Source organism: Acanthopagrus latus, chromosome 12, assembly GCF_904848185.1.
Source record: "Acanthopagrus latus isolate v.2019 chromosome 12, fAcaLat1.1, whole genome shotgun sequence".
Taxonomy (NCBI): Eukaryota; Metazoa; Chordata; class Actinopteri; order Spariformes; family Sparidae; genus Acanthopagrus; species Acanthopagrus latus.
The window spans coordinates 9,999,889-10,023,220 of record NC_051050.1 but is presented as its reverse complement, the minus strand read 5'-3'; the positions used below and the strand labels follow the sequence as shown (position 1 = coordinate 10,023,220).

The 23,332-nt window shown below is 45.1% G+C and overlaps 3 protein-coding genes across 7 annotated transcripts in view; 2 read left to right on the top strand and 1 right to left on the bottom strand.

The window, feature by feature from the left end:
• The window catches only part of LOC119030517 (chondroitin sulfate proteoglycan 4-like), a 39,390-nt gene extending 35,597 nt beyond the window's left edge, over positions 1 to 3,793 (top strand). For both annotated transcript variants that reach the window (XM_037118192.1, XM_037118191.1), the window contains 3 exons: positions 118 to 270; positions 676 to 1,257; positions 1,780 to 3,793. In XM_037118192.1, coding sequence (XP_036974087.1) covers positions 118 to 270; positions 676 to 1,257; positions 1,780 to 2,874 — 1,830 coding nt within the window. In that variant the 3' untranslated portion in view covers positions 2,875 to 3,793. The remainder of the gene's footprint in view (positions 1 to 117; positions 271 to 675; positions 1,258 to 1,779) is intronic.
• Positions 3,794 to 5,361: 1,568 nt separating this feature from the next.
• On the bottom strand, positions 5,362 to 19,495 carry LOC119029514 (sorting nexin-18-like). 2 transcript variants are annotated; one of them, XM_037116354.1, is made up of 5 exons: positions 18,804 to 19,495; positions 15,395 to 16,720; positions 14,607 to 14,900; positions 12,818 to 13,200; positions 5,362 to 7,610 (listed from the first exon to the last, which is right to left on the bottom strand). In XM_037116354.1, the coding sequence occupies exons 2-5, from the start codon at positions 16,123 to 16,125 to the stop codon at positions 7,384 to 7,386; spliced, it is 1,635 nt and encodes a 544-aa protein (XP_036972249.1). In that variant the 5' UTR covers positions 16,126 to 16,720; positions 18,804 to 19,495; the 3' UTR covers positions 5,362 to 7,383. The 2 variants fall into 2 exon arrangements, with proteins under 2 accessions (XP_036972249.1, XP_036972251.1); XM_037116356.1 differs by lacking the exon at positions 18,804 to 19,495 and adding an exon at positions 18,659 to 18,676.
• LOC119029515 (coiled-coil domain-containing protein 106) lies at positions 18,273 to 23,057 on the top strand. 3 transcript variants are annotated; one of them, XM_037116359.1, is made up of 6 exons: positions 18,273 to 18,388; positions 19,980 to 20,288; positions 20,379 to 20,850; positions 21,026 to 21,199; positions 21,563 to 21,754; positions 21,871 to 23,057. In XM_037116359.1, exons 2-6 carry the CDS (start codon positions 19,989 to 19,991, stop codon positions 22,176 to 22,178), a joined length of 1,446 nt encoding a protein of 481 aa, XP_036972254.1. In that variant the 5' UTR covers positions 18,273 to 18,388; positions 19,980 to 19,988; the 3' UTR covers positions 22,179 to 23,057. The 3 variants fall into 3 exon arrangements, with proteins under 3 accessions (XP_036972254.1, XP_036972252.1, XP_036972253.1); XM_037116357.1 differs by lacking the exon at positions 18,273 to 18,388 and adding an exon at positions 18,395 to 18,543; XM_037116358.1 differs by lacking the exon at positions 18,273 to 18,388 and adding an exon at positions 19,642 to 19,781.
• The last annotated feature ends 275 nt before the right edge of the window (positions 23,058 to 23,332 follow it).

Sequence of the window (23,332 nt, the reverse complement as noted above, 5' to 3'; positions counted from 1 at the left end):
TACTATACGTAAGCTACCTATAGAAGACAAAAATACATTATTTCCAATTACCCAGTTATTTCTTAATAATGGTGTAGTCTCATAAAAAAAAAAAAAAAAAAAAATCTCTGTGTCCAGGTTGAGGATCATGACACCCCTCCAGAGGAGCTGCACTACCTGGTGATAAGTAAGCCCAACAATGGCTACCTGACGCTGGGGGAGAGGCCGGAACCAGTGACCTCCTTCACCCAGTACGACGTCAACCACGGCCGGCTGCACTTCATACAGCAGGTGAACAGTCAGGAGATTTATTTTTGCCAACAGTGTCCGTATTTCACGTGATGATTAACAGAATCTGATGGCAAAAGTTTAAAAATGTGCCGGCATCGCTGTCTACCAGTGTGTCCCGATACTAACACTAGGGGTCGCCAATGAATTCTGTTTGTTGTCCTCCACTGTGTCATTGTCCAAACAAAAGCTTTAAGAATAGAAATTTGTTGTACGTAAAAAGGTTAAATGTTATAATTAGCCTGCTTGCGATATGTAATTCATCAGCATTTCTTATTTTCTACGAATTTACCACTGTTGTGTGATATTGCAGTTGAGGCAGTTGAGAGAAGTGTATATTGCTGTTAACATTTCATTCCTTTTCTTCTTTGTTTCTTTTATATTTCCCTCCTGTCTTCCCTCCGTCAGGGTGAGCCCTCAACTGGTGTTTTCTATTTCAACGTAACCGACGGTCATCATCGCCCGCTCTACAAACTCTTCAGTTTGGAGGTGATAAAGCCATCCGTCTCCATGGTGAATAACACTGGCCTGTCATTGGTTCAAGGCAGGACCGCTGTTGTCCTGACAACCAACCAGCTCGCAGCTCAAACCAACAGCCGCAGCCCGGCCAACATCACCTACGCCGTCACCTCACACCCTCGCCACGGACGCATCGCTATTAACGACCAGGAAGTCACCACCTTCCGCCACGAGGACCTGCAGTTCGGCCGTGTCGTCTACCACATGACTGAGCTCAGCGAATCAGAGGACAGCTTCCAGGTGTCGGTGTCAGCCTCGTCTCCAAGTGTCGACTATGGAAATTTGACAGCGCAGACGGTGAACGTGACTGTGCGGCCTCTGATCTACCTGAGGGAGCCGGTGAGGGTGCCCAGCGGTATCGCCGTGAAACTGGGGAAAGCCATGATCGACGCCTCTGAGCTGGCGAGAATCAGCCGAGCCAACCCGGTCTTTGAGGTTCTGTCTCCACCAAAACATGGAAAACTAGTGAAGGTAAAGCTGCTCGTTGAAAGTGTTTGTAAGAGCTTAAAAGAAGGTGACGTGATTAATTTTCACCACGTATCAGCTGCTTGTCTTGCATTACTTTCAGTTTAAGACACAGACAGCTGAAGTCTATTTACCCTTCTCAGGAACGTGTTAGCAAAATGAGTAAGCCTGTAAAATGACTGACTCACCTGTTTTAAGGTTAAACTCTTTAAAACAGTCACACAACACCAGGCTGAACATCAGTGTTTCTCCACTCTCTCAGGCCGAAGGTTTCAAATCTGCTGTACCTCTGACAAAACTCTGCAGCACTAATAATGTGATGTTGAATTGTCAGAATTGGGCGCTGTACCCATACCCTACTTTGTGATGTCACGGTTTTCTGACACACCTGAGTCTACACCAGTCTATCAGTGCTGTGAGGTGAAAAGTTGAGCCACTGGAGGTCAGCAAAGTCGAAACCCCTCTAATTGTCTTATTTCAGTGTTCTTTATCGTCCCTCTCTTCTGTGTCTGTCTGTCATGTATGCAGATGACCTACGACCCCAACCGAGCATCAGAGGTCCTGAAGTCGTTTACATTCAGAGATGTGGTGCAAGGCCGGGTCGCCATCGAGGAGACCCTCAGTGACGGTGACAACCAGCTCCTCAACAACAAATCAGCACTTGCAACCGCCCGAGGCCACGCCCCCGCCACACCTCTCAACGATTCTTTCATGTTCCTAGTGAAGGCTGGGACCGTCCAACCAGCGAAAGGAGAGCTCCACTTCACCATCTTTCCCCACCACCAGATGTATCATGGTCCGAGCGGTTCAAATAAAGCGGATGGTGCGAGTCGGGAACACACGACAACCCATGTGCCCACACAAAACAGGTCTACAACCGAAGGAGGGAGAGGTGGACGAGGGGGATCCGCAACGCATGGTGGGGCCGGGGCTGGTTTGCCCCCCCACATTTTGTCAAATAAGAACCACAACCGGACGCAGCACAGGCTGAGGCCTCATGGTCGCTGGGGGAACCACACGCGCAGTCATGGAGGAAGATCGGGGAGCGGCGCAGATGGAGCAGGAGGGGCTCACAGTCATGCCCCACAGCCCCACACCCCCTCTGCCTCGGACAAACACAGTCCAGTTAGCCCTCCAGACACCCACCCGGTCCAGGTCGAGGTCCTCCCTCGCCCCGCCTCCGACCCTCTCCTCATCATCCTGCCACTGCTGGCCTGTTTACTCCTCATCGTAATCCTCGTAGTTTTGATTCTTGTGTTCCGCCGCCGCAAGGAGAAAGCCCGGCTGCGGATCCTCCAGCAGCTCGCTGCGGTGACGTTACCCACTGAGGACAGCCCTTACCTGGCCCGGGCTGAGCGGAGCTTGGCTATGCCCTCCGTGGTGGTCACCCCGCTGGGCCCTAGAAGCTGCCCTGCCTCACCCAGAGTATCCATAAACCCCAGAAGGAGGAGTCTGGCTCCTGGGATGACCTTCTGGGGGCCATTTGAAGCAGACGGATCAGGTGGTGAAGGGAAAATTAGAGTCGGGAACAATCGTGAAAGCCGTGGTGGTGCAGCCGTCAGGACCTCTGTGAGATCTAGGTCCCCGACGCCGACTCTTAAAGAGAACCAGTACTGGGTTTGATGGAGGCAACTCTAAGACAAACTGTGCCTTACAGGTGTTTTCTTGGTGAGAAGGGTGTAAATGTGATGCGTGTACCATTGAGGGGACAACTAAGGCACCTGTGACCTGCTCACGAGGACAAAAATATGCACATTTGTCAAAGAAATTGTTTCTTTTTTGTAGGAAATGAATGAATGCCATTTTATTGAGGTCAATTCACTGAACCAACTTAAACTGAACACACCAACCAGCTACCTATAGGAGCTGTCAAGTACTATTCAAAGTAATCAGAATCCATTATTAATGCTTAGGCAGCTGTTTCTCATTGTCCTTTCAAGGCTTTTTTCCACTTGTTGCACAACTTCACTGCAATACTGTGACACATACAGTACATGACCTCACTGGTTTCTTATAGCAACAATTAGTCAAGTTAGTCAGAACCACAGTCTGACTAATTCCTGAAAACACGTCAATAGTTGTGATGGATATGGTATATTTTTGTAACTGTTGCTGAACAAGGAAGTGAAACATAAACTGAGTGAAGCATTTACTGTAAAAAACATTCTGATTTCATGTAGCTGAATTTTAAGTTAGCTCCAATGTGTAATGTTTGTATTCTACAAAACTGTAACTGTGTAAAGTTGATGTGTTACTTCCTCAAAAGTATTTATGTCAGCTGGTAAATTATAGTGGCTGTACTGTAATAACATTGACCTTCCTGCACAGACGCAGGTGTCACTCGCTGTTGAACACTTTCCCCTTTCCTTTGATTGCGGCAGCGAGATGTCTAACTGTTTCTAGTAGTCTGCACAGTATTAACAAAGCCATGTTTAGTTTCCTCAGTTCTTGATCAACTCAGTATTATTGCCACACTCATGCCAGCCTCTTTTTTGCCATGCACTGTCAAAGACTTATTTTTAATAAAAACATTTCTTAAAGATGTCTTTGTGTTGAGCTCAAACAACAGTCAGTGGAGTAGAAACTAAAAGAGGATCACAATTCTTCCTTTTTTAATCTCTTTTCAATCCTCTTTGAGTCTTACTTTCGCGCAATACAGTTGTGCTCTTTAAAAAGAGCTCATCATTTTATTTTGGAATATCACTATCAGTTTCCTCATACCGTCCAGTGCTGTTTCTTGAAGGCCCCCTCTTCTGAATACTCCAGTCTTCCAGTCTGATTGGTCAGCTCACACACGCCTGAGCCAGCACCATTAACAACACCAGTGCTGCAGCTGTCTTAGATCAATTCTAACGTGCCAAACAAGCCGCTAGGCAGAAATTGCTGTGTGCAAATGTGTGACATGATGACACAGTGTGATGTCGCAAAGTTGCGGAATTAAAGGCAAGAATGTGACGAGGCGTTTCAGGGATAGTTTTTTCTGTGGGAGAGAGGAGCTCCTGTTGGTCCAGACTTTAACCTTTCAGTCTTTTACAAACATGAGACATACTGTACAAGATAAAACGCTGAGGGCAAGGAAAATCAGAAAGCATAATAGATCCTTTAATGATCAACAGGAGCAGGCTGTTCTTCTGCTGACAATGATCACGCACATTTTATAAGCCGAGGACCTGAACACACAAGAAACTGCCATAAAACCGGTGTAAAGAGTAGATAATTGTGTGACGATTACATGAATAACCTTGAGGCTTTATGTAACTTGTAAAAGTTAGGCTCCGCTGGCAGAGAGATTCAATAATCAAGGACAGGGCTTCAGCCTCAAGGTAAATATTCAAAGTCAGTACGTGAATGTTTCCAGATGTGCATTGACACATATAATGTAAATGCGTGTATGTACGTACATGTTTCAAATTACACCATAACCAGCCAGAAACCTTAAAACTTGGTGGATTCGGTGCAGCATTTTGAAAGCGCAGGAGAGCTTTGTTTCTGAATGAAGCGGAAGAATATGTATACCTGATATATGTACAAGCTAATTTTAAGAACATATTTATGAAGTGAAAGTACTGGCTGATTCAGAATGACCAAGAACCAAAAAACAGTGAAGAAGAAATTCAAAACGGAGGAGAAGAGAAAGCGGCGGGTCTAAATAATGAAGAACCTGCTCCTGCCGTAACACGACCTGCAGTCTGTGAGCTCAGGTGTCAGATGTCAGGGTACGGACTGCTGCTGCCTCCACAGGCAGAACACATGATAACAGCTCCTCTTTGAGAAAACGTTGCACACATAATACAGATGTTCATGAAAAACATAATGGAGCAGATGTCTTATTTAAAATTGTGAGTGTGATTTAAAGTAACAATCTGTCATTTTCATATAAATAAGTGGCCGTAATGCTGTTCTCCACTGCAGATTGATACATGATCTGATCAGCTTTACGTACACGTGCTGCTGAGTGTCATCTATGAGGCATTTTCATTTCTTTATCAACATTGTTTTTTTTAATGACGTGAATTAAGAACAATCAGCCTTATTATTAGTAAAAAAAAATAAAAACAAAAATCAGATAAATGAATAACGAATATGAGGCAGGTGACAAAGTGTCAGTGGTTTGTGGTTTAGCATTTTGTTTAATGACAGAAGCAGCTGATTAAGGTGGCTGACTTTGGCTCCTCTCTGATCTTAATAAAAAGTGTTGGCGCTCACATGTGACAACTCAAACACAAACACTGAAATGAATATATATCTTAAATATAATTAAAACATTTGCATTCATCAAAACGCTAATGGAAACGTGTCAAATGAAACTATAAGTTACATTTAAAGAAACAGACACCAATGCAGATATATGACAGAAATAAATTCTACTTTCATTTATTTAATGATTTTAGAAGGGTTAAGAAACAAAAGCACTGTATTGAAATGTTGTGTTTCTGGTTAAATCAATACAGGATGTCTTTAGAAAGTCAGAGATACAGTCTGTCTGTGCCCCAGGATGCCAACTTCAAAAAAACAAAGATTTTCTATCCCAGCATCAACAAACATGAGTTTATTTTGGTCACTTACTGGTTTAACAAGAACATTTTTAAAGTAGCTGGTTAGCATACTGAGAAAATCAACCCTCCTTAAAGCCACTATATGTAGAATTCAAGAAATTCTAACTTCAGCGCCCTCCAGTGGTAGGATCAAAAAGGACAGCACACTGGGCTTCCCTCAAACCGGTTCCTCCCCGCTCCCAATCCATAATGAATCACCCCTCACTAAGATGTAGGGCAGTGGCAAGCTTTGTGGCAGAGAGAAAACTGTTTCCTATTAGCATCTTTTGGAAGCGCCATTTTCTTCTTGTAAACGTCTTCCAGTTTTTCACTCCGTTTATAAGCTGCCTGATTCTTAAACAGGGCTCTATGTGACAATCTGTAGCGATTTTCACTTTGTTATTAATTTTACAGAGCATCTTCCGCAGAGAAACACAACGCGGCATTGCACATGGTCCGTAAGTCAGCAGCGTGTACACTCATTGTTGGAAGGTTTTATAACCCGCTTCCACTCCAGGCTACGTGGTGTGGGGCGGCACCTAGTGTGGCGGACCTGCCACCCAGACGCAGCAATGGAATGGGAACAGTGTATGGAGAGGGTGCAGGGTGTGGTTTGAGAAACGCCCATATCAAGATTGTCGAACTTTTTTTGCAAAAAAACAAACAAAAGAATTTTAAATATGCTATGATCACATCAGAGGAAAATCTGGGTTCGCATCTTGAAGCCAAGAAGCATCCAATGCAATGCTACGCGTTGGAATGTTTGTACCCTAAACCCCTGACCTCAAAACAAGCTGAGTCCATGAAAAAAAAAAATCTGAGTCTGAAATCAACTCTTATTTAAGGTCTGGCAACACATAAAGCGTAATGCAAAGGCTCCAAATTATAACAGGGTGAAGACGTGACAGCGTCTGAGCTGTGAGAGATGTCAGGCATCAGAAGAAGTAGTTCAAATTTTAAGCTGTAATGAAACTACTTAGTTGATTCAACAGAGTAGATCATGCCCACTTCCCATCAACAGTCTCTTGCATGCTGTCATGTTCCATTGAAAAACAATACTGAACAGGTCATTCAAGTAAAAACAGACATATGGAGAGAGAACATAAAACATTAAATTCTAGAAGTCCTGTCTTTTCAATCATTAAAACATCCAGTTTAAGTGATTTTGGGGAGGGTTCATCTCTACGTGTATGTCGAGTTGACCGTGTTCCCGGATGGAGGGCTTCCTTGAAGTGGTGAGGCAGAGGAGGCACGGAGAGATCACGTGAGCCTGAAACCGGGAATCGAGAGGCGGCCCCCGTCATGTCGAGCGCAGCTGTTTTTAATATCGCCACAGTTGCGCTGAGTTGCAAGATGTGCCTGGGGCGTCAGCAAAATCCCTGCTGCTGGTACATTCATCAGAGCGGTCCAGATAATCCAAGGAGTCGTCACGCCACAGTCCGGTGACCTATATATTTTAAGAGTGGTGTATTTCCTCAAACACTTGTACCAGGCCCAGGATCCATAAAATAGTTCTCTCTCTAAAAGGACGACAAGAAGCCCTCCATTTCGTCAAGGCCTTTATAATCCCACTCCTCCGTCTCCTCCCCCCTCCTCCTCACTGGTCATCGTCGTACCTCTGAAGTACGTCCTCCAGCTTGGCGGTGATCTTCTGGAAGAAGCCGATCTGCTGACGGAGATGGTGCTGCATCTGCGAGCGGAAGTCCCGTACGCGCGTGCGGTGGAAGTGCTGGATCTCCGCCAGGGTGGCGCAGGAAATGATGTTGCAGCGGTCGTGGAGATCCCCCTCCTGCTTTGGACAGTCTTTCACCTTGGTCAGCGCACCTGGGAGAGGATGTGCGACGGCGGAAGAGAGAGACAGAGAGGGAGAAGACTGAGAACGTGTGGCAAGTTTACAAAGCACAGAGCCGAGCTAAAAATAGAACTCGGTGGATTAGTTCCAGTAAAACAGCGTCATTAAAAATCACAGGCCACTGACTAAAAACGCAGCCTGGAAACCAGGCTCAAAATAGTCAGTTTGCACTATTTTGCTGGACAGGGATGATTAAATTAAACAACAATAACACAGATTGTATTTCTGTGTATAAGGTTGAGAGAGTTCTGGGTTGAAGTATCCAGTAATGTGTCATAATGTAGTGTATGTCGATATCCATAATCCTGATGAGGGAAAACGCTCAGCTGACTGAGGTTTATTCTATTTGCAGAAAAACACTGTCGATCAAAAACAATGATCTGAAGCTCAATTCTCGGGAGGTTCTGTTAATAGTTTTCTCATAAATAATAGCAACTTCTGATAAACCCATAAAAATTTCCAGCTTAGATCAACAACTTGTTTGGGGGGAACATGCAGCAAAGGGCCCCAGGCTGGGACTTGAACCCAGGGCTGCTGCAGCGGGGACAAATCCACTGTACATGGGACACCCGAGACACAACTGAAGTAATGGGCGCAAAGCAAACCAGGTACAACATGTAAATCAGTGACCTTCAGATTCACTGTTAGGCAGATTGCTTTTTTTGTCACCTTGGGACAGAGCTGTGCTCGCCGTTTCCCTCTGGCTTTATCAGCAAAGCTAAGTTAACTTTCGAAATGCTACTTTGAAGAACACCGACAACAAGCCTCTTACACCAAGGGCACATTTTCACAATGCATTTATCTTTGAATATCTAGTAAAAGTTTTTTCCCCTTTTACACCTTTTATTAGGCTACAGTGAGTGAGCTAATGGGACAGCAGCTAGCCTGGAGGTAGCATCGGGACGAGCAACCCACAACCCACATTCAAAAAGACTGCATGGGGGAGGAGGGAGGGAGGGCAGGCAAATTCTCCAAGCTGGCCATAACATTTTTATTTGAATACTACAGACATGAGCTAGTTTGCACACTCTCTTTGTTTCCTTGCAGTCACCCAAAGCACATCTGTGACTCAGAGTGTCTAGTTTAGTGTGACTAAACCTTCAGAGGGGGAAGTAGCGCAGTTTGGACGGACATGACCCACCAAGAAATGGACGAAGAGGAACTCGGAGAGCGAGGGATCGGACGTTACGGCGTGTGAAGGAAGTGATGAGCTTGCTGGTAGCCGTCACTCTCGCCCTCCTTCCTGACCTAGCTGACCTCCAGTCTCTTGATCTGTCTCAGCCTTTATCTCACCCGCGTATGCACCCGTGGAAAATACACACCATTCCTGCAAAGGAACGTTAAGGAACAGAAATGAACTTGGACTTTGGTCTCCTCGCTGCCAAGGCGATTACAGGGCTGTAATCTGAACTCTTGTACTGTTGGCTGGTGGGAAACTTGTCCGGCTCTGTGACTATCTGCGCCCTCACACACACACACACACACACACACACACACACACACACACACACACACACACACACACACAGCCCTCCCCTCTTCCTATTCTTCCGACTTCTCTTCAACTCGCTGTATGACCAGGAGGAAAAAGAGGGAGAAGAAAAGAGGAGGAGGGGAAGCTAATCCTGAGACCACTCCATTTTGCATTCCTGCAGTCCCAGGGCAACACAGGACAAGAGGCCCAGGAATCTCCGCTCATTCAATTCAGATGTAGCCTCTGGACCTCACAGACAGAACCGGCACAGTCAGCCGACGCTGTACATTTAGGGGACATTTAGGTCAGCAAAGCCATCCCACCTTCCTCTCGCCAATCTGTGCCGCAAGGTTGACGTGATGTTGTCATACGGTTGGTATTAGAGAAACGTTCGGCGCTCCAAATGAGACAGATATTTGTGGAATGTGGACGTGAAACTCCTGCAGTCAGGGTTTACATCGTGCGCCAATTGAAAAGAATGCCATCAAATGTTTTGGGGGTTTTTTTTGGGTGAAGGAAAAGAAAAGAAAAAAAGGCCAGAGGAAAAAGATTTCTTATACATTTACACTTGCTCAAACATGCGAGTCCTTCACGAAATTGACTGTTTATGGAAACAGAGACTAAACCAGTCATCCATTGTTGAAGGTAGTGATTTCACAACTGACAGAAGTGCCGACTTTGCATTGTGGGGGTTGTGTCCATGGGCATTACTCAGCAGACAAAACAACGCAGCAATAATGAATAAGCCAGAGTCTATGTCTTTATTTCCCAGCGATGACTGATTACACGATCTACGACATGCTGGGCACGTTTCAAGAATTTAGATTCAATGACGTCCTTTGTATTAGTAACAGGCTTGTTGGTCAAACAATTTGCAACTGAATTCCTTAAAGCGGGGAATCTGGTCACATTTCTGCACTTCTGCTTCCCTTCCCCTTGAGTCAATGGGTTTCTTAAATGGGTTTCCAGTTCAATGCCTGAAATAAGGTCTGCGGTTACCACGGGATGAGGATCTTTACAAGTTTTGTTCTACGACATAAAATACATCAATAAATTCCCCACAGTCTAATTTTAAAGCACTTACACGTCTTAAAAACAGAAGCTGTCACGAACATTAAACGTCACCAGGCCAAACACGGAGACTCCACTCATTAGTCTGTCTTTGCAGGCCGACTCAAACTTTACAACTTGTATCTTGGTCCGTTTTTCAGAGAACGCGTAAAGTAATCGTGTCAAAAGACGATTAGCCGTGCTGGCGTTGAAGTCATGTGACCACGATATGGTCTGTTTGCAGCCTAACGTCAGCTTTTCACTTCTAGTGATTTAATTCACAGCATTACATTGCTAGAAAACACAACAAAACGTGCAACTATCATGAACTCATGTTTGCCACATATCTTGTTTTCTGCAACAATCCAAAATCCAATTCAGAAAAGTCCCATAGGCTTATTGTTGAGGGAACCGGGGCAAACTTCTGGGTTGGCAGACAAAAATACGTCATCCCTGCAGCTTTCTGCTTCGGCTGAAGTTGACACAGTTGGTGTGGATTCAAGAATACTCCAATTCTTTTGAACTGTGATACAATATGTTTTCTCTTTGTTCCTTTTTGAGACTGCTGTCTCCCTTCCTTCCACAAATCTAAGTTCTAAACTTCGGTTTCCAGAAGTGAGAACTGTGAAAACAGAAAAATTGGTATCACATCCTGTGACATTACTATTAGTAGTATAATGCCCCTGGTACCACTTAGTTCAATTTAACAAATAAGATAAAAGTTGTTTTATCTAATGAGTTAGCTTAGTGACTGGGTTATTTATAGGTTCCATAATGTTTCATGTCATATAATCTTCCCCTGCCTGTTTGAGTCATTATGATCCATTACTTTTTGTGCCTTTGCCCTGTTTTACACAAGTAAGCACAAATGAGATCATGCTCCACAGAGACACAGTAAAAGCGACAATTTCACATTTAAGTTCAAAGAACAGTCACCCGAAACTTTAATTTCAGTCATTATCTACTCATCCCCATTCAGATGGAAAGTCAGGCTAAATTCTGTAGTCCACAAAACATTTCTGGAGCAAAACGCAAAATATCGGTGCTCATTTTCCCAACCAGCTGAAGTAGATTGGGCTTCACACTGTTTGTGCGGCATAATCCATGTCTGTGGAAGAACCAAGATCCCAAAATGATCTGATAGGACAATATCTACACCCTTAATGCACAGTCAAGCTAGTGCACACAAGTTAGATGTAGTGCGCACAAACAGCTTGGCATCTACTGCAATGATCTTGGCTTGAAAAGGATATAAATAAAATCTTTTCAAATCAATTTGAGGTCTCTGGGCTTCTGGAGGGAAGTTGTAAGGAGACTTTATGTTTTTGTTTTTTAAATAAAAAAAAAAAAAAGTCCCCATCTACTTCAGTTTTCCTGTAAAGCTCCAGAAAGGTTTCGTTGGACTAAGAAACGTCTCCTCAGTTTCCATCAGAAAAGGGTGATTAGATAATTCATTTTTGTGAAGTATTTCTCCATGTAATCTATTTAAATTTAAGCTTATTAGTCAGCGCTTCGATAATAGGAGCAGTGTCTTCCAGTGCTGCAGAAATGCGGGACAAGTTCTAACCGGTTCGAGGTTAGAGGCGCTTTCAGCGATGTACAACAATGTGTTATTTGTCAATCAGAAAGTAGGTGAAGTCCCGTCAGTCAGAGGGACTATTGGGATTCAGACTGTGTTTCCATAGCTCGGCGCTCTGATTGTATCTAGAGAACAGAGCTCAGCGGACTATAGAAACAGTGCCTCTAGGTTTTGGCCAACGTCAGGACTTTGCGTGCCAGGAGCACCTCCCTCCTCCCAACCTGCATGGAACTAACAAGCTAGCTCCTCTGCAAGTCCTTTGTACATGGCTGTGTGTGTGTGTGTGTGTGTGTGTGTTTCTGTGTTTGGGTTTTTCAGTGAGGCTCTCACAGGATCCAGAGTGTTACAATGGACTGGCCATGGGTTTCAGTTTTCAGCCTAGATTCAAACTGCAATTCAGTAAATGAAAACAGATGTTGAAGCAGTCAGAATCTGGGACTGTGCATTGTCTGCCTTCGCACCGACATGATTAATAGATAGGGCGGCTGCGGGCTGGATGGCCTTTGGAAATGCCATTAATTATCTTCTAATGCAACTAAAAATAAATAAATCTTTTGTTTCAGAAGAGATTAGACAGCCTGCAGCGTGGAAACTCAGCGAAAGGCCTCGTGTTAATCCTCCCTCGATGCAACTCTCCACCCTGCACAGGCATCCATGAGCAAGAGTCCTGACCACTCGCTGTCTACCAGCCCCACTTCGAGCTATTCTCTGACTCCTGACCTCCCTCTGAAGATAAGTATGCTAGCTCCCTCCTTTCATTTCTTGCCGGCATGTTGCAGAGTTGAGTGCATTTTTTTTTTTTTGTCCGTACTTCTGCCGTTGCTCGACACAGCCCTGCGCAGTTTCTCGGTTTATTTCAAGGCTGTGACGTGTTTGGCATTTACATCCCACCTCGAAAGTGGAAATATCTGTATTACAGAGCTCAGACTTTAACACTCCTGCAGACATGAACACACACACATGCACCCACCCACACACACACACATGCACCCACCCACACACACACACACACACACACACACACACACACACACACACACACACACACACACACACACACACACACACTGACCCACCTTTCTGCACATGGATGATGTCAGGGAAATTGGCCAGATGTCCTCTGTAGAGGTCCAGCAGGTCAGAAATAGGATCCAGGTCCTGACGCGGCTGCTCAGCAAAATACTCTCCAATGGCCTCGTAGGCCTCGCCGGTGTCGGAGATGGCTTTGTTCAGGCCCACTGAGTAGGCCTGCTGGTCCAGCTCGAACGCCTGCGCCAGCAGTTTGAAGGCCTGTCCGACCTTCTGGTACTCCTTCTTGAACCCGACCGCCTGTTTGCGAGCGAACTCGTTGATGGTGGTGTTGACGACCACGCTGTTCTCGTCCATCCTCTTGGTGAAGCTCTTGAAACCTTCGATCTTGCTCTCCACTTCGTGGAGGTCCAGCGGGACAGAGGGCGTGCTAGAGAAAAGAATGAAAAAGGTGGCCATTTAAGACTTTGCAGCTTTAATTTGATGTTTTTAATTCATGCATTACATCAACTCTATTACACAAACACGATTATTCACAGCAGATTATTCCTCTCACTTATCTCACCCTTACTATCAGGCACTCCCCATGATGAAAGCACTAAGTCACAGCAAATGAAACAAGGGATACTGATAACAGTTTGTCTTGCTAAAGGGAAATTATGCTACACAGCTATTTATACCGTTATAAAGTCGGCAGACAAAGTAAATGGAATACCTCACACTGTATTATGATGCAGCCCAACACCACAGCCTTGATTGTTAACTCTACGACCTGCTATATCTGCCTACATTTCCCAGCATGTCTTTTACAATCTGGGCTGTAACCTGCTAAGGTCAATGGCTGGTTAAAGAAGTAGAGTGATACTTGTTCAAGTTAAGGAAGAGAGAGCCGTGCCCTTACTGAAAACCCCTTCTGTTTTGCATCGTCAATGTATTCTGGTGTATTTGCTGCTCTTGTTGGTGGACATGTGGGTCTCTGTGCCTCTACGACAGTGGATTTCTCCGTCTATGACTTCAGTGAACTTCGACTGATATGGAGTACCGATACCAGTGTGCTTGAGGTTACACAAGTTGCTCGCTGTCTAGAGCCATCTGTAGATTGGGGTGCAGAGGTAGATCATCTGGAGGAATAAACACCCCAGATCTCATCAGATTCAGCTCTGAGCAGAGTAATTAGTGGTAATCTGGCACTTTAGGGCCGATAAACACACTATGAGTAACATGGCTAAACACAATTGATCCTGTGGTTAAACTTGTCTTACAGGTAATGAATACACAATTATAAAACCACCTGTGCTGATGAAAATCTATTAGACATGACTCACAAATGTTCGCAGACAAGGTAATGTTTTAATATTTGTGTTAAGTTGAAATTAGTTTGCCCATTTCCCTATCTCAGACGTAGAACCAAGCAAAACACACAATTAGCTTGAGTGAACACGTGGATTTTCTGAGTTTGAAAATCGTTGGAACTTTTGGGATGACTTAAGTAAACAACTCAACAAAATATATAACAATGGTCTAGTCGTTTTCAGAAAATGCAATACAGAATTTCTACATGTTAGATGTTTAAGTTGCAGACATGTGTATGGGACCAGTTGGACCTTAGAAGGGTCCTGTTTTTTAATCAATAAATTACCTTGGATCATTGGACTCATGTACTTTCCGATACGGTTCAAACATGCTCGGTAGTATCACAGGTATCGCTGATACTGCTATCAGTATCAGAACAGCCCCAACTGCTACTGCCTGACGTTTCAGTTCAATATCAGTGTATCAGGTAATAAATACGTTCACAAATCGAACCCACAACCTCTCCACAACCCAGCGTTGTACCTGATTGTGAGGAAGAAATTGGCCCCGACCAGCTCGTCCCTCTCCGCCTTCCTCTTGCCCTGTTTCCATGCCTTCTCATCCGCGCCGCACGTCAGGAAGTGCTGGAAGACGTCGCAGCGTGCCAGCACCGGGTGGCTGATCATGTGGTTCATCCACCAGATCAGTCCCTTCCTGCGCTTGGAAATGAAGTCCTCCTCGAAGCGTCCAGTGGCCTGTTTCTCTGGCAGGTGGGGCACTGAGATGACGGGGAAGCGCTCCACGAGCCGGGCGTACAGCCAGTCGAAGTGTTTATACCTGCAGGGGGGGAGGGGGATGGAAGGGGAGACAGATGGGAGGATTTGTGAGGGAGAGGGTTCAGTGAAAGGGAATGATTAGGAAGTGGGGTAAAGGTTCAGAGATACATGGTGAGAAGGAGTGAAAATGAATGAGCGACTTGTCAAAACGTTTTCCCAGCAGGGCCGAGTGGAAACGTAAAGGAGTACGTGTTGGTTGGGAATGACGAGCCGACTGACAGGGAAACAATGTAAAAGGTGCAGAGGGAATCTCAGAGAGGAAAGAGGTGGGGGAGAGATTCCTGAGGACCCCAGAGGGCAAGAGGCCACGGTCAGCTCTGTTTTTGCCATTTTGTGTGAACAATTGTGGCCACAGGAAAAGCCACAGCAACATTTATTCTAAGTGTGTGGGTGTTCGGGATGGGATCCGGTGAACAAATGAGCCCAGTTCGGAAACCCCAGAGAGAGAAGAGGAGGACAGGGAAGGAGGAGGAGGAGGAGGAGGAGAGGCCGTACCTGCGGTTGACTTGTACGTTGGTGTGCGTCGGGGTCAGGCCGTAGGACATGTAGCTCTTCATGCCCTTGAACTTGGTCTGCTTGGTGGGGTCGTCGATGGTGCACGTGAACGGGTACGGGTCCTCCTGCCACTCTGGCCCGTGCTTCCCCATCACCACGCAGATCTTGTCTCCGTCCTTCACGAAAGCAGAGGCCTCCCCGAGCAGGAAGGCCTCCCCTCCGGACTTGACGAAGGTGGAGAACCTGTTGAGGTTCCTCCCCACTGTCGCCGAGCTCTTGGCTTGCTGCTGATGACTCTGGGCGCTCTCGCGCCTCCCCGGCAGGGAGGAGGTCACCGGGTACAAGGGGGGCGTGGTGCCCAGACCCTGGGGCGCGTTGGTCGCAGGGGAGCTGTCGTCCCAGTCGTCGTCCCAGTCGTCGTCGCTGCCCTGGCTGGTGTGGAAGCTGCCTCCGCCGCTGCCACTGGACGTGTAGGAGGTGTGGGTGGGCGTCTGGGCTTTGGCTTTGGGTGAGGAGAAGCCGTTGTTGTTGGTGTTGGAGGTGATGTGTTCCCTGATGATCTCCACATAGGAGGCAGGGAAGAGGCCGGCCTCCCCCCTGCTGTTCTCCCCCTCCAGCCAGCCCTCCAGCTCCTCCTCGCTGAACAGAGTCACCAGCTCATTCTCTGTTATGGAGATCTCTCCTGGGTTTTCAGAGCTGAAGTCGTACAGCACTCTGGCCTTTAACGCCATAACTTCAGGACCTCTGTCACTTCTTTACGTTGCTGTGTCTTTCACTGCAAAGTCTGCCCCAAGGACTGCCTTTCCCTCCCGGATCAGAGCTTTCAGATCAGTCTCAAACTTGAACAGGGTTTAGATCACGCAACAGCAACAGCTGGGATGTTTGTTTGCTTTTTCTCTCTCTCTCTCTGCCACTTTAGTCAGAAGCAAACAGGCTCGTGTCAAAGATCCGTGCATAAAAAGAACAAGAGCAGAAAACACAACAGGGCTGTACCCGACACCCACCTCCTCTCTGCGGGTTCAAATATCACTTGTTTCCATCCAGAACTTAATCCCAGGCGGAGAGCGGAGATGAAGCCAGCGCTGACGGGATGGGGTTTTTTGTTTTTTTTTTCTTCTGATGCCGGTTGGACTTTTTTGTAAGTTGACGGACTTCCTTTGGGTTGTGTAGCGGCGTTATTCCTCCAGATAAGAGCCGGGAGGGGGGAAAGTCCTCCGTGTCTCCTCCTCTCCCCGAGATGCTTGTAAGTTAAAGGCACCAGTCTTAACACGTAGTAGACTGGCTGACTAACGGAGGGTGGAGCCAGGAGCGAGCCCGGTCATGTCACTGGAGTCATACATGGGGGGAAAAAACAAAAAAAAACAAAAACCCACACAAGCTTTTATCTGGGCTGATATGAACTCCATCTTATAGATAAATGTACTGTCCTGTCAGCAGCTATGAAGGTATTCATCATGTAGTGATATAATGGCTGTCAATTACACTATTAATTAACCTGTTTGATTATTACCGACATATCATTTAATGGGTTTAAACGAATATATTTTTTGCATTAAACCTTCATTTGTTGGAAGACACGCTCAGATTTAAATTACAAATAGCCAAGACTTCTGTAACTTAACCGCCCAACTCATTTTCTAGCAAGTCTATATCACGTTTATACACCGCATCACATTGGTATATATTTCAATACTAATCCAACCTTAAAACTGTTTTACTTTGTTTATATGTGGCGGACCCTGCCACCTTTCCAGCTTCAAACAGTGTTCTTGTTTATGAAGTTATGGAAATATGTCAAGCCAGTACTCCTAAACTCGCATGTGTATTGTACACATGTATTGTATTGTACTGTGTAGTTTTGGAGAAGAAATTCAAACTCAGAATTGTTATATATTTCTAATATTAATGAGCTGATTATACAAACTCAGGTATATTTTTTCTATGACTGGTTCTGAACACTGTTTGGAGCTAGAAAGGTGGCAGGGTCCTCCACTTTATTTATGGGTCTGTTCTCTATTTATGGTTCCATGCAGCTTTAATTATTACATGGCTTTAAAAGGAACATCTAAATTCTTAGGACCACATTTATTATTATTATTATTATTATTATTATTATTATTATTATTATTATTATGGTTGTTGTTGTTATAATATTACTATAATATTACTGCAAATTCAATTCACATATTACACAGTAATACTACTGCACTGACAAATGCAAATAAACTGCTAATGTAATTCAAATAAAGTGTTATTGTGGTTAGAAAAAAGAATACTTTAAATAAGATTATATTATCTATAATTGTTTGAACAGCATTATTTTCCGTAATAAGGTGGGTTCCCAAAATCTTTAAACATGCAAATATTGTATATAATAATATATTAAAACTGTCCTCGACTTCGCTGAAAAGTCCATTTTCAGTCTGCGTGCACTGGAGGCTTCAAGTTTCCACATCACACTTGTGTAAGTTGAACACGAGACCATATTTGTCTTTCAAACTAGTTGTGCTGTAACAAAATCCTGCTCATGTGTACACATCTTAAATTCCAGGTAAACGCAACAAAACTGTTCCCCCTCTAGCCTGTATCAAACTGTATGCTATAACATTAAGCAAAACACATTTATAAGTGGAGGGCATCTTTGATTTTCACCAAATGTAGGCCCATTTGCTCAAAACTTCCCCAAAGACATTTAAACATTTTTTTTTTTAACTAGACCTATGCCCCCAAATAAAGGGTGGACAGCCTATTTTACAGGAATTGTTTTCAGAGGAAATATAATATAATATAATATAATATAATATAATATAATATAATATAATATAATATAATATTAAATTCCTTTGTGCGATGACTGACCCCGGCCACCAGGGGTCAGTGTTACATCGCACAGTGAGAGGTGACAACACTTCCTCCTCCTGTCCAGCTGATGGCAGTAAAGCGGCTTTCACGTGTGCATCTGTCCCATGTTAAACCCTCCAGACAAGGAATTTGGTAATTATGGGTGATTTTCATGTTATTTAATCAAACATCATTAGCGTCATAACAGTATTAATTGCGTGGAGCTGCTGACACCTGCGGGATAAACGTGGAGGATGTGATGCTGTCTGGACTCTGAGCAGGAATTATTTAATTTCTGTTGATAAAAGGTAAATATGAGGCATGTTGATGGGTCTGTGTGAGCTTTGTTCGGGTCCCTGATGAGTCGTGGTGGGCACACAGACCGTGTGTGCAGTCTGCTGGTGGATAAAGATGTCTGTTTACCCTCGATGATGGTCCGAGTGTAGTTTAAAGTGAGACTTGTCAGCACAGTTCACTCATCCAGCTTGTTGTTATTGTTGTGTGAGTGTGACGAGGCGTCCCTGTCCTCCAGGGACAGTCCCCCCCCCCCCCCCACACACACACACACTTTTTTTTGGTGACCTGTCCACGGGTGGAGCTGTCCGCTGTCCGCTCTCCTTTTTTGGCTGTGTCTGAAAAAGGCAGACTTGCAAAGTAGAATAGTATATAACGTGGTGAGGAAGACCTAGCCAGCAGCGCCTGTGGGTGATGTCTCAGTCGTGTCTTGCTTGTGTTGGGCCACCAGGGGGAGCTGTTAGCTGCAGCAGCTCCTTGTCGCTTCCTCTTCTTCTTCTACTCTTTGGAAAACCTGCTGTGTGAAACTGGATCAGAAGCCTGGAACTGTCAAATGAAGCCACAGCATCACCACACACGCCAAAAATAAACAAAAACAAAACCCAAACAACCGATTAATCAGGGTGTTTTATCTAAATGTGTTGTATTTGTCATCAAGATTGGATAGCAAGGAAAGGAAAGCGAGACAGAAAATGAAGAGTAAAATTATGGCTGCTGCTGTAATATGATAGACCAGATTGATCAGTGTGGAAGGTGTCAGGGTCCAAAACTAAATGTCACAATAAATAAATAAATACATCACAAATTAAGAGAGACTTTAAAAATATAAATTTACTTTTTAATATTTGTACTCATACATTCTCATTTACTAATACATTTATGAGAAACAGAACTGGGATGATTTCTGACTTCCCCTCACGAAAATTTAGCCTATGTGAATTGTCATGCAGCCCTCTTTACGATATGCTAGTGTCACATGGTTGCCACCAACGGATACCAAAGTTCGCCTAGTTTCATATCATACCAGCAGATTTACTTAGAGGTCTCAGTGCTCATTGATTGTGGAGGGCAGTTCCTCTTTGACATGTTCTCCCATTTTTACCACAATAGTACGGAGACAGAAGGGAAAAAAAGGGAGAACTTGCTGCAGCCAATGAAATCCCTGCAAAAATTCGAACGGGGGAACACATTTCACGAACACACAGTCGTCTCATTGTGAACTCATAGCACGACTGATGGACGAGCCTGCTGGGTTTGTATTACTGTTCGTTCACCAGTCTCCGTTCTATGGATTAATGAAAGTATGAAATAAATACGTGAATGAAAAGGTCCAAACTGAAAACCTTGAATGAAGTGATTTAATGTGTTGGGGCCTTAAGAGTTGCTACACACTAAACATCCAATGGCTGCATGGTCCAGAGACACTGTATCTCCTTTATTTCTCCTCCAGGATTCCACCATGTCCGACCAGGTTCAGACCACCTCCGACAGTCTGTGTAAACTCGTCCGTTGGGCTCACAGCCACGGCACCATCTGCAACCTCATCCCCAGCCTGCAGCACCCCACCACCGGTTCTTACCGCAGTGTGCCGGCCCCAGAACCCGGTCACCACGGCAGCGGCATCCCTGTCGCTGTGTGGGGCTGCAGCGCGGGACACGCCTACCACTGGCCCCTCAGTGACCATGGCAACGGCTCTGGAGGCTCAGCGAATACCGGCAAGGGCCAGGAGAGGTTTGTTGGAGGGCGCCCATCCAATAAGGTAAAGATTTTAGATGTTCTGTTTGGTGAGATCTTGAAGTTGAGAGATTGGCGGAGCATCTCATGTGTTCTCTCTTTTTTTACCTTCCAGGTGACAGTGAGGGCGTCATGTGACCTCTCCTGTAGCGAAGCAGCATCAGAGGGGGAGGAGTTCAGCAGCCGGCTGTTTGACATCGCTGGATGCGACTCCTCGGCCACTGACGACGATGACGACTACGAGCCCCACCCACCGAGGAAAAGAGGCGGGGCACCAGGAGGAACGGTCGCCGGGAAGAAGGTCAAGCAGGAAGAAACGTCAGCAGAGGATTTTAACATAGCAGTGACAGACGCTGTGTCGCTGGCTTGTCAGGCCACACCAGACACACACTGTGAAATCGCACACACACTGTTGCCCAGCAAGCCCCTCCCACCCAGCTCTCAGCATGTGCATGGACAGGTAGTAGGTGATGAGGGGTCAGTGGACCCAGAGCCGGAGCTGCTTGGAGGACGCAGCTGCACGACAGGGACCACGGAACACAGCAAAAGATGCAGCTCTGCCACCGAGACCACGGGGAAGACCGCAGGTACAGCTTTGTTGTGAGGGATTTTTATTTTCACATCAGCATGAATAAAGCTTGATTTTTACAAAACACTCCAAAATAAGTTAAATTCATGCACATGTGTGTGTTTGCATACAGCTGCCTGTGTGTCTCCCTGTTACTGAGTGTGAAAGTGTTTCTTGGGGATGTACATCCACAGTGGGGCTCAACGCGATGACGAGGCTGCGAGAGCTTCTGTGTGCAGAACGCAGCCGCAACCAGAAGATGACAGAGATGATCTCCAGTCTGAAGCAGGACAAAGAGCTGCTGCAGCATGAACTCGCCGCAAAAGCCGCGCTCATCTGCGACTTCCTGCAGGACAAACTGCGGCCAGGTAGAGTTTGGATTGGAAGTCCACCTACTGATGAATTAAGTCACTATAACATTTACTTGTACACAGTTTTTGCTACGGTGAATGCAAACAGTTGGTTGATATGTTAAAGTAAAACCACAGCTGTTTTTGTGTATTATATTTCATGCAACAGTAAATAAATAAGTAAGCAGATAATACTGACAATGCTTTTAGAAGTCCAGGGGTGTCAAAATCAAAATGACAACAAAATGAAAATGGAAATCAACGGTCATATCGACATCATTTTTATATCGGCATATATTTGGCAGTGTCAACGTTTGATAGCTAGCATTAGCAACATGGTAAGCAAATTTAGAGCTGTCATTTTTCAATTTCTGGTTCTAGAGAGGAGGTTGCATCGTCGTTCTAATCAGATGGAACCAGGAAGTTCAAACATGACCTCTCCTGATGACGTGGCAGGGTCTGATTCAGCGACACTGTTTGACTCATTTGAAGAAATGGACCTTCACCCTCTGGAGTGCCACCGGATCCAGAAGAGCAAGAGGAGCCGAGATGGAGAAAACACCCGAGTCAGGAGTAAGGACCTGACTGTAAACCACGCTGGAACAATGACACTGGTCATATTGTGCATTTATTTAGTTTTTTAAGTTCATACTGATGTCTCTCTCACTGTCCCTTTGTCTCTTCTCCAGTGAAAAACGTGGTGGGTGTGATAGCGCGCTACATGGCAGCCCTACAAGAGTTTCGCCGCAGTGTTTCCATGAAGGTGGCCTTTGACCGGGTCGGCGTGGACCGCAACACCATCTCCCGTACGGCGGCCATAGCTGAGCTCAGCCTGGCCGCTCCGGAGGTGTTTCACGCACTGGCACCATGGGATGAGAAGGAGGAGACGCTGGCACATTATGCCCTCCGCTGCAGACAGGCGATGGACGACAACATCAAAGCCAAGATCAAGACGATGAAGGCAAAGGGCGAACTGCTGCCCATTGTGTCCAAGTGATGGACACAGATAGATGCACACTTCTCTCTATGTTGTGGAATTTCAGCTCGCTTGAACATTCAAGAGAGATGAAGAAGACTCAGTTTGTCGCGCTAAGTTTGTAAAGGCCATGAGAGATAGAAACTCACAGAGCAGATGTCACTATGCCCTGATCCATACCTTATCGGGCCTAACATTCATACAGGGTACGTATGACATCATATCTGATGAGGTCAGAATGTTCTGGACCTCAGGTATTTCTCCTACACTCCACATATGTAAAGAAAGTTCAGCACAAACAGAAAACACGTTCTTCCTCTACCATCCGAGTCCACGGTGCTCAACAGCTTATCCCAGGAACAACATTGCACGGTTGTTGCCATTGTTTACAGCCTAATGTACTTCTGATGATTATGTGGCTGCATCACAGATACACATATCTGCAACTGTAGTTATAGAAATAAGTCTCTCTGCCACCTGTCTGTTGCATTTCTCCTTGTATGTATGTGAAACATCCGTGCAATATTGTGGTGCGTTTTTTTTAAATTCTCCTCTGACCAAAACTTTTTATGACAATTTGATGCTGCAATCATGGCAGCTCAGAATTAATCATAATCAGATCTCACCCTTTAAAAAACATGTGGCCCTTTGCTGTATGTCATCCCCTCGCTATAAAAACAATTAAACAATGACTATTTGGTTTATTCTTTGTTATTTTTGGCTCTTCCTTTGATGTTCCTAGGCTGATAAATAATCGACTTTTCTGTGTTCAAACTTCTGTGGCTTGAAGTTTTTTTTCATTTTCTGTACACAGCCAAGTTTATTCTGTTACATAGGATATTTTGTGTTGCAGACCACTAATACTACATTGTTACCATAAACCACTGAAAACCATGAGAATTATGAATCCCAGTCGACACTCTAGATGTACAGCTGACCAAGTTAACTACCCAATGGAAGCTACAGTTGTCAGCAGTTACCTGTTACTCTGACGATATGCTGACCCCTATTTATTTCAAGTATGACGTCAACAACAACAAAGTTTACATGTTGCACCTTTTAGCATTAAAAGGGAAATATATGCCTTTATCCATGGGTATGATGTGGCATTTAAATGAAATCCCGGTCATTATTGTGTATGGTTAAAAATACAAGCTTTAAACAAGCTTTCAAAG

Coding starts and splice junctions, on each gene's coding strand:
- LOC119029514 (XM_037116354.1), bottom strand. CDS start 16,125: ATGGCGTTAAAGGCCAGAGTGCTGTACGACTTCAGCTCTGAAAACCCA. Junction 14,901..15,394: donor AACGTACAAGTCAACCGCAG/GTACGGCCTCTC, acceptor CCCCCCCTGCAG/GTATAAACACTTCGACTGGC. Junction 13,201..14,606: donor AATTTCTTCCTCACAATCAG/GTACAACGCTGG, acceptor TCTTTTCTCTAG/CACGCCCTCTGTCCCGCTGG.
- LOC119029515 (XM_037116359.1), top strand. CDS start 19,989: ATGTCCGACCAGGTTCAGACCACCTCCGACAGTCTGTGTAAACTCGTC. Junction 20,289..20,378: donor GAGGGCGCCCATCCAATAAG/GTAAAGATTTTA, acceptor TTTACCTTCCAG/GTGACAGTGAGGGCGTCATG. Junction 21,755..21,870: donor AGAAAACACCCGAGTCAGGA/GTAAGGACCTGA, acceptor TCTCTTCTCCAG/TGAAAAACGTGGTGGGTGTG.